The sequence below is a fragment of the Penaeus monodon genome, chromosome 17 (assembly GCF_015228065.2).
Source record: "Penaeus monodon isolate SGIC_2016 chromosome 17, NSTDA_Pmon_1, whole genome shotgun sequence".
Lineage (NCBI taxonomy): Eukaryota > Metazoa > Arthropoda > Malacostraca > Decapoda > Penaeidae > Penaeus > Penaeus monodon.
The window spans coordinates 43,692,843-43,709,322 of NC_051402.1; the positions used below are offsets into that span (position 1 = coordinate 43,692,843).

The following is a 16,480-nucleotide window of genomic DNA, read 5'->3' on the forward strand; positions in this document are numbered from 1 at the left end:
GTCGAGAACATCAAGATGCTGCAGTTCCACGTGGCCACCATGACGGACAACGACATGCCCGGCATGCCCAGGGCGCTGCAGAAGTCCGGGCGGCCGCTCAAGGCCCTCAAGTCGCGCCTCAAGGGCAAGGAGGGCAGGATCCGCGGCAACCTAATGGGCAAGAGGGTCGACTTCTCCGCCAGGACCGTCATCACCGCCGACCCCAACCTCAGGATCGACCAGGTGGGCGTCCCGAGGTCCATCGCGCAGAACCTCACCTACCCAGAGATCGTCACGCCCTTCAACATGACCAAGTGAGGACCAGGGGAGGGGGGCAGGGGGGGTGGGAGGAGTATGGATGAGGAGAAAGAGGGGGAAAGGGGGAGGGGAGAGGGAGAAGGAGGGGGAAGAGGGAGAGGGAAAGAGAGAGAGAGAGAGAGGGAGGGGGAAGAGGGAGAGGGAAAGAGGGAGAGGGAGTGGGGGAGAGGGAGAGAGAGAGGGAAGAGGAGAGGGAGAAATAATTCATACTGATAATTCATCTTTTCAAATCCATTGTTAACAGTCATCGTTGTTTATGATTCAGAAATAAGGTCGTAGATTAAGAAAAATCGTTTATACGAAACTGTGTTTGGCATTTGGATTGATACTAGGAATAACATAAATTAGTATTTTTTGTGTGTTTACTAATCATTTTTTTTCTCCTTCTCTCACTCTCCTTCACCCCCCCCCCACACCTCTCACTTCACCTCCTTCCCTGTCCTTGCTTTCAAACAACGGCGCTGCTCTTTCCCCCTCCCTCTCACCTCCTACTTCTCCTCTCGTCTCACTCTTTCCCTTTTCTCATCCGCCCCTCTCCCTTCTCTCATCTCCACCCCCCCCCCTTGCCCTCACTTTCCTCATCTCTTACACCCTCGTTCTGTTCTTACACTTTGCCCTCTCCTACCTTCCCTCTCGCCTTTCCCTCCTCGTATCCATCCTTTGCAACCTCTCTCCCTCATTTTTCCTCCTTATTTCCTCTCCCTCTCGCTTCCCTCCCTCCCACTTCATTCTCTCTCCCTCCTTTCTTCCCCTCCCTCCCTTCCTCTCTCCCATCTTCTCCCCTTCCCTCCTTTCCACCCACTCCCCCTCTCCCACTCCCACTCTCTCCCTCCCCCTATCCTTCTCTCCCCTTTTCTCATCCCTCTCTCCCACTCCCACCCTCCCTCTCTTCCTCCTCCCACCCTCTCTCTCTCTCTCCTTCTCTCCTCTCCACCCTCCCTCTCTCCCATTCCTACCTTCTCTCCCTCCTCCCATCCCTCTCCCTTCTCCCACTCCCACCCTCCCTCTCCACCTACCCTCCTTCCCTCTCCATCCGCTCTCCCCCCAGGATGATGGAACTAGTGAAACGCGGCAATAACCAGTACCCGGGCGCCAAGTACATCGTGCGGGACAACGGGGCCCGGATCGACCTGCGTTACCACCCGAAGCCCTCCGACCTCCATTTACAGTGCGGGTATCGGGTCGAACGTCACATCACGGACGGCGACCTCATCATTTTCAATCGGCAACCCACACTTCATAAGATGTCTATGATGGGGCATAGGGTGAAGGTAAGCGGGGTGGGGAGGGGGGAGGGGTTATGGGGGAAGGAAGAGGGGATAGGAGAGGGGGTGGGGGTTAATTCTGTTGGTAGATTTTATTGGTTCGGTTGTCTGTGTTTTGGTGGGCCTGTGGTAATGGGTTTATTTTCTATTGGTAAGTAAGCTGTTTGACTTACTGTTTTACACTTTGGCTAATTATTGTTATTCTTGTTATAATTATAATAATAATAATATTTATCATTATTTTCATTATTATTATTATTATCATTATTATTATCATTATTATTATTATTATCATTATTATTATCATTATTATTATTATTATCATTATTATTATCATTATTATTATTATTAGTAGTAGTAGTAGTGGTAGTAGTAGTAGTAGTAACATTATCATGATCAATAATATAATTGTCATTATTATCATCGTCATCATCATCATCACCATCACCATCACCATCACCTTCACCTTCACCTTCACCTTCACCTTCACCACCATCACCATCATAATCCACATTCCAATTCCTATTACCATCCCTAAACCTCCCTCCCCCCCAAAAAAAAAAGTCTAAATCTAAAACTAAAATTCAAAAACAAAATTACTTCCAACAGGTCCTCCCTTGGTCCACGTTTCGCATGAACCTCTCTGTGACGTCACCTTACAACGCGGACTTCGACGGTGATGAGATGAATCTGCACGTCCCCCAGAGCATGGAGACGCGAGCCGAGATTGAGAACTTGCATTTGACGCCCAGGATGGTTGTTACGCCACAGTCCAACAGGCCTGTCATGGGTATTGTGCAAGATACCCTCACGGCCGTTCGGAAGATGACGAAAAGGGACGTGTTTTTGGAGAAGGTGGGTAGGCCGTGATGGTGGGTTGAAGGGGGAAGGGTGGGTGTGCGGATATGGGGAAAGGGAGAGGATTTTTTAATGCGGTTGTTTCTTCCTGGTGTTTATTTTTTTTTTTCTCTTTTCTTCTTCTTTCCATTTTTTTTGCAAAGAGTTATGGTAAATGTCTATAAGTATATCAAACTATAGGTGAACATATGTACCTTTAATATCTTATATTAAAAAAAAAAGTACAAAAAATTACTCAAGTCACCCCTAAAATCAACACACACCCTCTGCATTCTCTCTCATACTCGAATATCCGTTTTCTATATCCGAAAACAGTCGGAGATGATGGACTTGCTTATGTTCCTTCCAATCTGGGACGGAAGGATGCCCCATCCGGCCATCCTCAAACCCAAGCCCCTGTGGACCGGGAAACAACTCTTCTCTCTCATTATTCCCGGTAATATTAATGTAGTGAAGACCCACGCGACACACCCTGACGACGAGGATGACGGCCCGTATAAGTGGATCTCGCCGGGAGACACTAAGGTTTGTAGATTTTTTTTTCCTTTTTTTTTGGGGGGGAGGGGGATTAGGACTTCAGATTTTAAAAATCATTGGTCTTGTTTGTTTATCATGTATCTGTTTGTTCATTTATTCAATTGCGCTATGAAATCGTATCTTCTGCAGTACTTTTATTGTCGCCTTTTTATCTCCTTCTCGTCCTCGTCATCGTTCCCTTCCATTTCCACCTCCACCAACACCTCCCCCCCCCCCTCGCAGGTCCTGGTGGAGCACGGCGAGCTGATCATGGGCATCCTGTGCAAGAAGACGCTGGGCGCGTCGTCGGGCTCCATGATGCACTTGGCGTGGATGGAGCTCGGCCACGAGATCGCCGGCCGCTTCTACGGCAACATCCAGACGGTGGTGAACAACTGGCTGCTGCTGGAGGGCCACAGCATCGGCATCGGCGACACCATCTCGGACCCGAACACGTACCGCGTGATCCAGAACACCATCAAGAAGGCCAAGGAGGACGTGATCGAGGTGATCCACAAGGCGCACAACGACGAGCTCGAGCCCACGCCGGGCAACACGCTCCGCCAGACGTTCGAGAACCAGGTGAACCGCATCCTCAACGACGCCCGTGACAAGACGGGCGGCTCGGCCAAGAAGTCCCTCACGGAGTACAACAACCTGAAGGCCATGGTGGTGGCGGGCTCCAAGGGCTCCAACATCAACATCTCGCAGGTGATCGCGTGCGTGGGCCAGCAGAACGTCGAGGGCAAGCGCATCCCCTTCGGCTTCCGCAAGCGGACGCTGCCGCACTTCATCAAGGACGACTACGGGCCCGAGTCGAGGGGCTTCGTCGAGAACTCGTACCTGGCCGGCCTCACGCCCTCCGAGTTCTACTTCCACGCCATGGGCGGCCGCGAGGGCCTCATCGACACGGCCGTCAAGACCGCCGAGACAGGCTACATCCAGCGGCGTCTGATCAAGGCCATGGAGAGCGTGATGGTAAACTACGACGGCACCGTCAGGAACAGCGTGAGCCAGGTCATCCAGCTCCGGTACGGCGAGGACGGCCTCGCCGGAGAGTTCGTCGAGTTCCAGAACCTGCCCACCATCAAGCTGTCGACGCGCCGCTTCGAGGACCGCTACCGCTTCGACATCTCCAACGAGAGGTACCTCCGGAAGCTGTTCACGGAGGAGGTGGTCAGGGACGTCCTCGGCTCGCCCGACGCCATCACCAGCCTCGAGACCGAGTGGCAGAGGCTGCAGGAGGACCGGCAGATCCTTCGGCAGGTGTTCACGAAGGGCGACTCCAAGGTAGGTGCCGCCATCCAGAAACACAGGTACGGGTGGTGGAACTCAATCATAAGTTCATTTTGCTCAACGATTATCAGCCTCTATCTGTCATCCTATGAGCAAGACTCCGTAATTTTTACTCTCCGCCGTCTCGTGTTTTTTTATCTACCCTCACTCAGTGTACAGTACCATAATAACCTAAGAGAACAAACCATTACACAAGCTGTTGATAATTACCCCCTCCCTTCCCCCACACCCTCCTCACGCCCCTCCCTCTCCCCAGGTGGTCCTCCCGTGCAACCTGGACCGCATGATCTGGAACGTGCAGAAGATCTTCCACATCAACAAGCGCACCCAGACGGACCTCTCGCCGGTGCGGGTCGTCGACGGCGTCAAGAGGATGCTCGACAGGTGCATCGTCGTCAGCGGGAACGACCGGATCAGTCGTCAGGCGAACGAAAACGCCACGCTGCTGTTCCAGTGTCTCGTGAGGTCGACCTTATGCACGAAGAAGGTGGCGGAGGAATACAGGTTGACGGTCGAGGCTTTCAACTGGCTGGTCGGCGAGATCGAGACGCGGTTCAACCAGGCGCTTGTGAGTGAGGCTGGCGGGCTGGCTTCCAGGGCGGGATTCTCTGCTCGGTTCAGTTTGGCATCCTTTGTCTTGGGCCTCTTGGGCTCTGCCAGTCTTTGTCTGTTTGGCCGTCTGTCTGTTTCTGTTTCTGCCTGTTTTCTCTCCCCCCCCCCTCTCTCTCTCTCTCTCTCTCTCTCATCTCTCTCTCTCTTCTCTCTCTCTCTCTCTCTCTCTCTCTCTCTCTCTCTCTCTCTCTCTCTCTCTCTCTCTCTCTCTCTCTCTCTCTCTCTCTCTCTTTCTCTCTTACTCTCTCTATCTATCTATATACACACACCTCTGTCTGTCTCTCGTCCTCTTTCTCGTGGCAATACCTTCCAAAATCTCTAAAGATACTCACTGTGTGCATTTCGTGTTCCCCTTTGCTAACTCACTCACAAAACTCGCAGCATTCAGCAGGACACCGATGTCAAGGTATGTTAACCTCTCTGTACATTAGTCAGTAATAAATATCGTTTTGAATGTGATATTATAGTAGAAAAATGGAATTTAGTTTTAAATGTGTAAAGTTAGTTATTAGATTGTGTCTGTTGATTAGACAAATATTTTTTTCTCGAGTGATTAAGTTGTTATTGCAAAGAAACGATAAATAATCGTGAAAATAAAACGTATAAAAAATGTTTTCCTAAATTTCTTGGTTACTTTAAAGAAATCAACTTGCTTCTCTCTCTCTCTCTCTCTCTCTCTCTCCTCTCTCTCTCTCTCTCTCTCTCTCTCTCTCTCTCTCTCTCTCTCCCTCTCAATCTATCAATCTATCAATCGATTTATTCTTCTATCCATCTCATTCTCACCCCCGCCCCCCAGGCCTCCCCCGGCGAGATGGTGGGCGCCCTTGCCGCGCAGTCACTGGGCGAACCCGCAACTCAGATGACCCTCAACACTTTCCATTTCGCCGGCGTCTCCTCCAAGAACGTCACCCTGGGCGTGCCGCGTCTCAAGGAGATCATCAACATCAGCAAGAAGCCGAAGGCGCCGTCGCTCACCGTGTTCCTCTTGGGCGCCGCTGCCAGGGACGCTGAGAAGGCGAAGAACGTGCTGTGCCGGATGGAGCATACCACGCTGAAGAAGGTGGGCTCGAGGAGAGGGAGCGGGAGGGGGAGGGGGAGGGTAGAGGAGAAGGGTGTGGGGGGGAGGGGGATGGTGTGGGTTGGGAAAATTGGGGGCTGTGGGAAGGGAAAGTGTGGGTTGTGGGGAGGGGAGAGGATGTACTGTGTGTGTGTGTGTGTGTGTATGTGTGTGTGTGTGTGTGTGTGTGTGTGTGTGTGTGTGTGTGTGTTTGTTTGTGCGTGTGTGTTTGTCTGTTTAAGTTTGTTTGCTTATGTTTGTTTGTCTGTTTGTTTGTACGTGTACGTGTGTGTTTTAATCGAGAAGTGAGATCAAACTCAAACTCTCCACCCGCCATAGGAAAAAAAAAAAAAAAAAAAAACGAATTTGTAAACGACAATAAAATGAAACAACTATCTCCCTGCCTATATACCTACCTATCTATCTATCTCCCTCCCACCAGGTAACCTCGAACACTGCCATTTACTACGACCCGGACCCCCAAAACACAGTCATCGTTGAGGACCAAGAATTCGTTAACGTTTACTACGAAATGCCCGATTTCGACGTCTCACGAATCTCCCCTTGGCTTCTGCGCATCGAACTCGATAGGAAAAAGATGACAGGTGGGTTGGGGGGGTGAGGGGGTGAGGGGGGAGGGGGAGGTGGTTATTGTTGGAGGTGTTGTTGTGGGAGTTGTTGTGGTTGTGGTGATTTGGGGGTAGGATGGGGGTGGGGGTGGGATGGGGGTGGGGGTGGAAATTGTTGTTGTGGTTAGTTGTTGTGCCTCTTGTTGTTGTTGCTGCTGTTGTTGTGAATGTAGTGGTGGGAGTTGTTGTGGTTGTGGTGGTACTGATCTGAACGTTGGAGTTGGGGGTGGGTGTGGTGGGGGTGTATGGAGAGGGGAGGTGGTTATTGTTGGCAGGTGTTTTTTGTTGTTGTTGTTGCTGTGGTTAATTGTTGTGCATGTTGCTGTTGTTGTAAATGTAGTGGTGGGAATTGTTGTGGTGTTACTGATCTGGATGTTGGAGGGTTGGTGTTGGGGGGTGAGGGTGGGGGGTGGAGAAGGGAGGTGGTTATGTTGTTGTGGGCGATGAGTATAGCCTCGTTCTGTAGTATAGTTCCTGGTTGTTGTTGTGGGAGAAGTAGCAGTTGTAGTTGTTGTGGGCGGGGCGAAGAGTATAGTTCTGTAGTAGTTGTTGTAGTTTTTTGTAATCGAGGTTGTAAGGTTTGATGACGAGGATGGAGATGAATGGTTGAGTTGTGTTGTAGTTTTGGTTGTGGAAGTTGCGATGGTTGTTGTTAGTAAAGTCGCTGTTGTTGTAGTTTTTTTTCACTGGAGTCTATTGTCATTATTGTAGTTGTTGTTGTTGGAGGGGGTGGTTTTGTTGTTGTTGTTGTTGCAGGTGCCACTGTTAGCTATTATTGTTGAAGTTTTTTTATCAGTTATACTCTGCATACTGTGTATGTCTGTTCACACACACACACAGATACACACACACACAGATACACACACACACAGATACACACACACACACACACACACACACACACACACACACACACACACACACATACACACGCACATTCATTCAGTTATTCCCTAATCTCATTGTCATCCACTTATTCATTTATTTCATTATTCATCCATTTATTCATTTATTTCATTATTTTATTATTCACCCTTTTATTCCTGTATTCCCTTATTTCATTATTCATTTATTTATCTCATTGTTCACCCAATTATTCCCTTATCACATTATTCACCCATTTATTCATTCACCTCATCATTCACCCATTTATTCCCGTTTCCCTTATTTCATCATTCACCCATTTATTCCCTTATTTCACTATTCACCCATTTATTGCCTTATCCCCTTATCCCCCTCTTCTCGCCGCAGACAAGAAGCTGACGATGGAGCAGATTTCGCAGAAGATCAACTCCGGCTTTGGCGACGACCTCAACTGCATCTTCAACGACGACAACGCTGAGAAACTCGTGCTCCGAATCCGGATCATCGTGGGGGATGACAAGCTTTCGGACGACGCGGAAGAGCAGGTGGGTGGGAGGATGGGAGGAGGATGAGGGAGGGAGGTATGAGGGGGAAGGAGGTGTGAGGGGGGGAAGAGGAAGGAGGAGGGTGGGGGAGGTATGAGGGAGGGAGGGAGGGAGGTATGAGGGGGGAGGGAGGGAGGTATGAGGGGGGAGGAAGGGAGGAGGAGGAAGGAAGGGGGGAGGTATGAGGGGGGGAGAAGGAGGGAGGAGGGGAGCGGGAGGAAGGGAGGAAGGGAGGAGGAGGAGGAGTGTGGGAGGAGAGGAAGAGGCATGAGAGGGGGGGAGGTTGGAGGGGGCGAAGGAGGAGGGAGGGAGGAGGGAGGGGAAGGGTGGGAGGGAGGAGGGAGGGGCATTGGGTGGGGGTGGGAGGTAGACGGGGGTGGCGGGAAGAGGTAGGTAGGGGAGAGGGAGTAGGGGAGGGGATGTGGGTATGAGGAATGGGTAGGGGTGGGGATGGAAGGAACGAATGGGTAGGGGAGGAAGGGAGAGGGAGAGGAAGGTATGTAAAGACGCAGATAAGTGAACTAGGGATATATAATATAAGAGAGATTGAGAGAGAGAGAGAGAGAGAGAGAGAGAGAGAGAGAGAGAGAGAGAGAGAGAGAGAGAGAGAGAGAGAGAGAGAGAGAGAGAGAGAGAGAGAGAGAGAGAGAGAGAGAGAGAGAGAGAGAGAGAGAGAGAGAGAGAGAGAGAGAGAGAGAGAGAGAGAGAGAGAGAGAGAGAGAGAGAGAGAGAGAGAGGCAGCAGGCAGCCCCCCCCCCCTCTGGCACGAGTCTGACCCCCTCCCCCCTCAGGTGGACAAGATGGAAGACGACACGTTCCTGCGGTGCATCGAGGCCAACATGCTGAACGACCTGACGCTGCAGGGCATCGAGTCCATCTCGAAGGTGTACATGCACCTGCCGCAGACGGACGAGAAGAAGCGCATCGTGATCAACGAACAGGGCGAGTTCAAGGCCATCGCCGAGTGGCTGCTGGAGACGGACGGCACGGCGCTCATGAAGGTGCTGTCGGAGCGCGACGTGGACCCCATCCGCACGTCCTCCAACGACATCCTCGAGGTGTTCGAGGTGCTGGGCATCGAGGCCGTGCGCAAGTGCATCGAGAAGGAGATGAACGCCGTGCTCATGTTCTACGGCCTGTACGTCAACTACCGCCACCTGGCCCTGCTGTGCGACGTCATGACGAGCAAGGGCCATCTCATGGCCATCACGCGCCACGGCATCAACCGCCAGGACACGGGCGCCCTCATGAAGTGCTCGTTCGAGGAGTCGGTGGACGTGCTGATGGAGGCGGCGTCGCACGCCGAGGTGGACCCCATCCGCGGCGTGTCCGAGAACATCATGCTGGGCCAGCTGCCGCGCCTGGGCACCGGCTCCTTCGACCTGGTGCTCGACGACGACAAGTGCAAGCTGGGCATGGAGATCCCCATGCCGGGCACGGGCATGGTCATGGCCGGCAGCCTGTTCGGCGCCGCGTCGCCGTCGTCCGCCCTCACGCCGGCGCAGACGCCCTGGGCCACGGCCTCCACGCCCTCCATGTCGCCCTACGGCGGCTGGACCCCCGGCGTGGGCAGCGGCATGACCCCGGGCGGCCCCGCCTTCTCGCCGACCGTCACCGACGCGGGCCTGTCGCCGGGCTACTCCCCCGCGTGGTCGCCGCAGCCCGGCAGCCCCGGGTCGCCGGCCGCCGCCATGAGCCCCTACTTCCCCAGCCCCGCCAGCGCGCTCTCGCCCTCCTACTCGCCCTCCTCCCCCGCCTACCAGCCCGCCTCGCCCAGCCTCACCCCCGCCTCGCCCGGCTACTCCCCGACCTCCCCGACCTACAGCCCCACCAGCCCCCAGTACTCGCCCACCTCGCCCTCCTACTCGCCCACCTCGCCCTCCTACTCGCCCACCTCGCCCTCCTACTCCCCGACCTCCCCTTCGTACTCCCCGACCTCCCCCTCGTATTCCCCGACCTCCCCCTCGTACTCCCCGACTTCCCCGAGCTACGCCCCGAATTACTCCCCTTCCTCGCCGGGCTACTCCCCGACAAGCCCTTCCTACTCCCCGACCTCGCCGTCTTACTCCCCGACTTCGCCCCAGTACTCCCCCGCCTCCCCTTCCTACTCGCCCTCCTCGCCCAAATACTCCCCGACCAGCCCGACCTACTCGCCGACCTCGCCCTCCTACTCGCCCTCCTCGCCCAAATACTCCCCGACCTCTCCCCACTACTCCCCGACCTCGCCTTCCTACTCCCCGACCTCCCCGACGTACTCTCCCTCTAGCCCCCAGTACAGCCCGAGCAGCCCGAAATACAGCCCGACCAGCCCGACTTATAGCCCGAGCAGCCCGAAATATAGCCCGACCAGCCCGACTTACAGCCCGACCACGCCAGGCTATAGCCCGACATCGCCGATTTATTCGCCGAGTTTCGAAAAAGAGGAAGAGGAAGAGGAAGAGGAAGAGGCGGAGGAAGAGGAACAGAGCAAGAAACAGAAGAAGAAAGGAAAGCGTTAGAGAGAAGGAAAAAATGAAGAAAAAGAAATATATATAAATATGTACGGAATATATATTATATTTATCTATATTCTTTTTTTTTATCGTATTTTTCCTATTTCTTATCTTCTTATTTTTTATTCGTATTTTTTAAATCTCATATTTCTCATGCATTTGTCTTATTAGTGAACATAATTAATATCTCCATTATTATTTTTTTAATATGGAATTAATGACATGAGAAAATAAATGACAAGAGTTAATGACAAGAGAATTAATTAATTAATTAATTAATGACAAGAGAAAATAAACCCTCATAATGGGTAATAATCCACGATAATTAATTTTGTGTTTTTCCTTCTTCTGCTATTTTCAGGGTCTACGATAAAGCATTTATAATAATCGACTTTTTTTTGTAAATAGCAAATTATATTATGATGATATAATAATATCATAATGATAGAGTTATAAGAATGAATATGAAAGTTTCAGGATTCTTTTTTTTAATCAGATTTTCAGAATATTTGTTGGTAATATTAAGGGATCGAAATGAATTGGAGAAATAAACCAAAATGTGAATTTTAATCATTTGAAATATGTTCGTAAAAAACACCGTTTGTGAAAATAACCTTCTTTGTTTTTAGCTGAATTAAATCAAGAACATGTATATATATTTTGTTATTTATTTATCACTATCTTACTTATCTTGAAAAAAAAGTCTATTGCTTATTTTTCAAACCGAGATTGTTGTAACAGTGTTGTGAATGTAGTATTATAGCAGGGATGTGAGATGTGAATACATATGTATTAATAACCGGAATGTTGGATTTTTGGTAAATTTTAAGATAAAGGTGACTTTACATACTTGTTTGTTTTTATTATTCCTGATGTGAAATGTTAATATTTATTAATGTTGTTTTTACTTCAGTGATCGTTATTATTAATATTAACATTATTGGTAATGATATGGTTATCACTACAACCCATAATACGTAATTTTCAGGTGTTTTAATAAAGTAGATTAGTTATTTTTTCTCAAAATAATGCAATGATTTTTCTGGATCTGAAACGGTTTTCCACGAGAAGCTTTTATCTTTGATTATGATTAAATTCAGCCTTATTCACTTACGTAAGGGAATGGTATTTCCTCAGTAATTAGAAATTATTGTTTTATAGGTATCTATGTATACAAATGTCCTATACTGTACAATCAACATCTGATTTATGTTTACCTTTATACACTGAGACAATATGAGAAGATATTTCGTCGTGTGAAACCTACATCGCACTCATGTTAAGGGAACTCCAAATCACTGTAAGCTACACTGGATTACATTAAGAACATGTTTGCTCTCTCTCTCTCTCTCTCTCTCTCTCTCTCTCTCTCTCTCTCTCTCTCTCTCTCTCTCTCTCTCTCTCTTCTCTCTCTCTCTCTCTCTCTCTCTCTCTCTCTCTCTCTCTCTCTCTCTCTCTCTCTCTCTCTCTCTCTCTCTCTCTCTCTCTCTCTCTCTCTCTCTCTCTCTCTCTCTCTTTCTCATAGAAAACGGAGACACAACAACAATGTCCGTGAGTCATTAACCTCAGTGATTTATCGCAAACTACAACAAACGCAGGACTCCCTCAAACACGGTGAGATACAGCCAAGTATTTGAAGATACCTAGATTAAGGCAAAACAAAGAAAAACATAATCTGAAGTGAACCTAATCCAAAAACAAGGGAAAAAGAAGGGTGGATTGGCCAACCTCTCTGGCCGGGTATTTGGCATGCCCTGCGGCAATTTGGGGAATCCCTCGGCTGGATGACGTAGTTCTGACGTCATGGCTTGAGTTGCCATTCCAGGGTCCAAGTTTCTGGATGACTCGGGACTGAATGAAATGGAAACCGAGACAAAGACATGCAAGAGAATGGCAGAGGCAAACGCAGAGGACATCTCTAATGCAAATGGCGAATTCAAAAACTACATAGAAAGAAGCTATTCACGCTCAATAGAGAAATTAAAACAAAAACTACAGAAACTTAGCAGTGAAATGCAAGATAACGATAGAAATCTTCCCTGTCAAGAGGAGAGCAATGATGGCGACTTCACAGAATCAAAAGAAATTTATAGAAGAAGGAGCAAGTTGATTTACGAAGGCAACGAAGCGAGCAGAATCCAAAGCAGCGCCAGCCTTCATGACCAGCGTGTGAAGTTATACCACTTCACCAAAGGGTTGGATTGGACTTTCCGAAGAAAACTGATGTAGCCTCCAAAGACAGCTGGTTCTAACACGCTTTATAAAAAAATTCCATAATCATCTTCAGAAGGGACGAGCACAGCTGCACCATAATGGAACGGAAAGATGACATCACCGAAGACCTTCTAACATCAGAATATGGAGGACCAGAACCGCTCGAGTTTTCATTAAGATGTTTGCTTATTAGAGACCCATGAACACTTGAGAACATAAGAAGACCGAAACGACTCTAGACTGAAACGACACAACGGGAAAGTGCTGTGGCTGCCATCTGGACGGACGCCGACCCACCCCCGGAAAAGCTCTGGATTCCAGAGACTTCCCGTCCTCTGCGAGTTGACTACTGCCGTGGTTCGCAGCCTCTTCTCCCGTCCAATTTATAACAGTGTCCATGGCCCCGTTCAGTGTCCCATCTCTCCCGTTATTACTTGTTATGAATATTGTGATGGTGCCAGTAACTGTAGGGCAGGCGCACTATATGGAAAGATTCCAATGTATTGATATGTGGGAGATAATTATCTAAAGACAAAATCCAGTTCAATTCAAAGTCATAATTTTCATATTGCTCTATAGCCTCCCCAGGTAATATCCCTTACCTCCCAGCCTGGAAACCCCTGGACTACTACAACCCGCCTCCTCGACAATGCTACAAATGCCAGTGGATTGCAAGGACAGGGTCGAAAAGGGAGAAAGAGTTGAAGAAGAGTGTATTAACTGCAAAGAAAAGGTATAGAGACTGTCAGCGTCTTATAACCACGCAACAGGGAATTGCAAGGAATATTGATGGTTAACCCTCTTAATCCGTGGCTTTGCGAAAGACATAGGAACGGCGTGTGGCAGCGCGAGAAACCACGGAGAGATGCCTGGCCTCGCGGGGAAAGTGACGAGTGGAACGGACGGCGAGAAGAGAACGGATCCCGACGGATAACAAGATGGAAGGGCGGCTGAAGGACCCACAGGGTGGTTACTGTGACGGTAAGCAAAGTGAACAAAATGATTTAAATACGCGGGTCGTTTCAGATGTCACGGAGAGGTTCGTTGACGCTTTGGAGGAAAACAAACAAACAAATTAAAAGTGAATTTGCAAAAACAGTAGAACATCTTAAAGAAATTATAGGATTACGATAAAGTTATATCAAGGAACTGAAAAATATTGTAGGATTAAATGAGAAAGTAAATGTTCAGGGCGAAAATGAACACCACAAAAGATGAAAGAGACAAATTACCAAAAAAAAAATTCCAAAATATTTCTGTAAAAGTGTTCGAGAAGTATTAGCAAATAAAGAAAACGAAAGTGAAACTGAAAAAAAAACAGGAACTATTATGCAACTTTAAGATAGCGCACGACTACATCGAATAAATAAGAAAATGTTCAAATAAAAGAAAAAAAAAAATAAGAATAACATACACAAATCAAATAGTAGAGGAACCACACTGTTTGCTACCTAAAATGAACAGAAAATACAGGTTACGATACTGTTGTTACAACAGATTTCCTTTAATCATTACAAGCTTTAAATTCCTATAAACAGGTAGTACAGGTCTAGTTTCTATAGCCAGGCATAGATTAAGTAGAATGAATCTCATATGGATTACCTGTATTAAATTGTATGATATTGCTGATTCGTTAGCTAAATCATCTACTCGAAATGACTATATTGAATATGATATTGATGCTACAAGTGAACGTTAAATGAAATTACGAAAGGAAAAACAAAAACAAGTGAAAATGCAAAATTAAGGAGGAGTAGATTAATCGCGCACCGTAGCACTATATTTGAGACCAATCATACTTACGTTAGGATGTTGTAACAGTTGGGTTAAGACACTCTCTCTCTCTCTCTCTCTCTCTCTCTCTCTCTCTCTCTCTCTCTCTCTCTCTCTCTCTCTCTCTCTCTCTCTCTCTCTCTCTCTCTCTCTCTCTCTCTCTCTCTCTCTCTCTCTCTCTCTCTCTCTCTCTCTCTCTCTCTCTCTCTCTCTCTCTCTCTCTCTCTCTCTCTCTCTCTCTCTCTCTGTCCCAGGTCATTATACCTAATGGACAGTACCATGTAGTATTATAACAGGAGAAACTGTAAGCATTTTTCATTTTTTTCAGTGAATGGAAAGGAAAGGTGCGTTAGTTTAGTCTTTATTTACCACCCTGACTAACTGCACAGGCGTGGGCAAGGTGTGGTACATTTGATGCATGGTCATAACATTATATAATGGTATTACATTTGAATTTTAGGCTATATCATTATCATGATAAGTACTGTATCAGTTAAAGGAAAGGAACAATTACACAGTCCTATATCTACTCATCTGCCACGTCGGCGTACAGCTTGGGCGTGCAAAGGCATTGTTACATATGATATGCGGTCATGTGATACTACATTCTAAATTTAGTATAACACATAAGAATATCTTCTAAGGCATCAGATGATATGAATAGTTACATAGTTCTCCGTACCTTATGGTCTGAAGGCTGTAACACATGGCACTCTGAGATGTAATGTACAAGTGTTCGCTTATATTCTTCATTATACTTAGTTTCTTCGACATTACAAACAGGACTGACCTGCCAGTACATTCTATATCCAAATCTGATTCTTGCGGTCAAAATATCTCAATGTCTTGTTCTTGATTTATATAAACCATAGATGAATAAAACTTGCCTAAACCGGTCATAGTGCTTTATGCTACAACTTTTAGGGCGTTGAAAATTTATCAACTCAATCAAGTCCTCTTTGAAGGAAGCTTTAACGATGTATAAAATCCTAGAAATAGGTACCCCAAGATTTATATCCACACCTTGCTTGTCGGCTGCTGACTTTGCCAGGCGATCTGCATGATCATGCCCAGGGATTCCAACGTGCGATGGAATCCAGACAAAACGTATATCATGGCCTCGTTCTTTTGCACGATACACGGTTATTCTGATGTCATTTGCAATATTTCCTGCACCTTTGTCCCTGTTCAGACCCTGGTAAGTACTTTGAATCGCAGAAAATTTCCCCTGAGCTTGGATCCAATAGAAATTCGGTGGCCATGAGTATTCCTGCCAATTCAGTTTGCCTAGTGCTAGCCCAGTCATGAACCCTCCTATAATCCTGGTACTGCAAAATATTGTTTTTATATACAACAAAAGCGCATCCTGCTCTGTTCCCAGACTGCTAGGATCCGTCAGTCTAGCATTCATATGCATTGTACAGAGTTTCAAAATGCTCATTTATAATTGCAAATGCATACTGCTTAAGTATAGCAGGGGGGACACTGTCTTCTTGGGGGGCAGCCGTATAATATACACTTAGGTCCGACATTTTCCACGGTGGTACAGAACGTCAATGTAAGGTCTTAGTAATGGATATGTTCATCTGAGCTAAGTGTTTACTTGTACCCATGGATATGAATATGAATCGGTGTTGTCATTCAAATTTAGCTCCTCTATTCTGTGTTTTAGTTGTCTTTGGAACTCTGTACAATGGAGGGGTTCTGTAATTGATTTGACACTAAATGTGGTATTTATGTGTAATATTCTTTCGTAAACAGAAGGTAAATGAAGTTCTTTTCCCATTTTCACAATCCTTGTTGTTCTCGGGCACCAAGAATGATCCTCATGGCTTCATTTTGTACAATATCTAAACTAGTCAACTTTGATTCCTTGAACAATACTAAGTGCAATTCATGATAATCTATGACTGGCCAGTAAAAGGGTCTCGCAATATTGACATTAATACCATGATCTTTGCCAACAAGTGTCCGAAGTGGCTTCAGTCGCGCATACAGCCTTTTCTTCATGTTTCTGATGAACTCTGCATCATTGACAATCACCCGAGGTATTTGTACTGGT

At 47.6% G+C, this 16,480-nt stretch overlaps 1 protein-coding gene across 1 annotated transcript in view; it reads left to right on the forward strand.

Annotated features, from left to right (window-relative positions):
- The window catches only part of LOC119583786 (DNA-directed RNA polymerase II subunit RPB1-like), a 23,265-nt gene extending 11,985 nt beyond the window's left edge, over positions 1-11,280 (forward strand). The window contains exons 5-14 of the mRNA XM_037932473.1: positions 1-293; positions 1,346-1,568; positions 2,172-2,417; positions 2,736-2,945; positions 3,180-4,226; positions 4,489-4,800; positions 5,641-5,904; positions 6,344-6,506; positions 7,782-7,939; positions 8,731-11,280. The exon at positions 1-293 is cut by the window's left edge and continues 221 nt beyond it. Coding sequence (XP_037788401.1) covers positions 1-293; positions 1,346-1,568; positions 2,172-2,417; positions 2,736-2,945; positions 3,180-4,226; positions 4,489-4,800; positions 5,641-5,904; positions 6,344-6,506; positions 7,782-7,939; positions 8,731-10,437 — 4,623 coding nt within the window. The 3' untranslated portion in view covers positions 10,438-11,280. The remainder of the gene's footprint in view (positions 294-1,345; positions 1,569-2,171; positions 2,418-2,735; positions 2,946-3,179; positions 4,227-4,488; positions 4,801-5,640; positions 5,905-6,343; positions 6,507-7,781; positions 7,940-8,730) is intronic.
- The last annotated feature ends 5,200 nt before the right edge of the window (positions 11,281-16,480 follow it).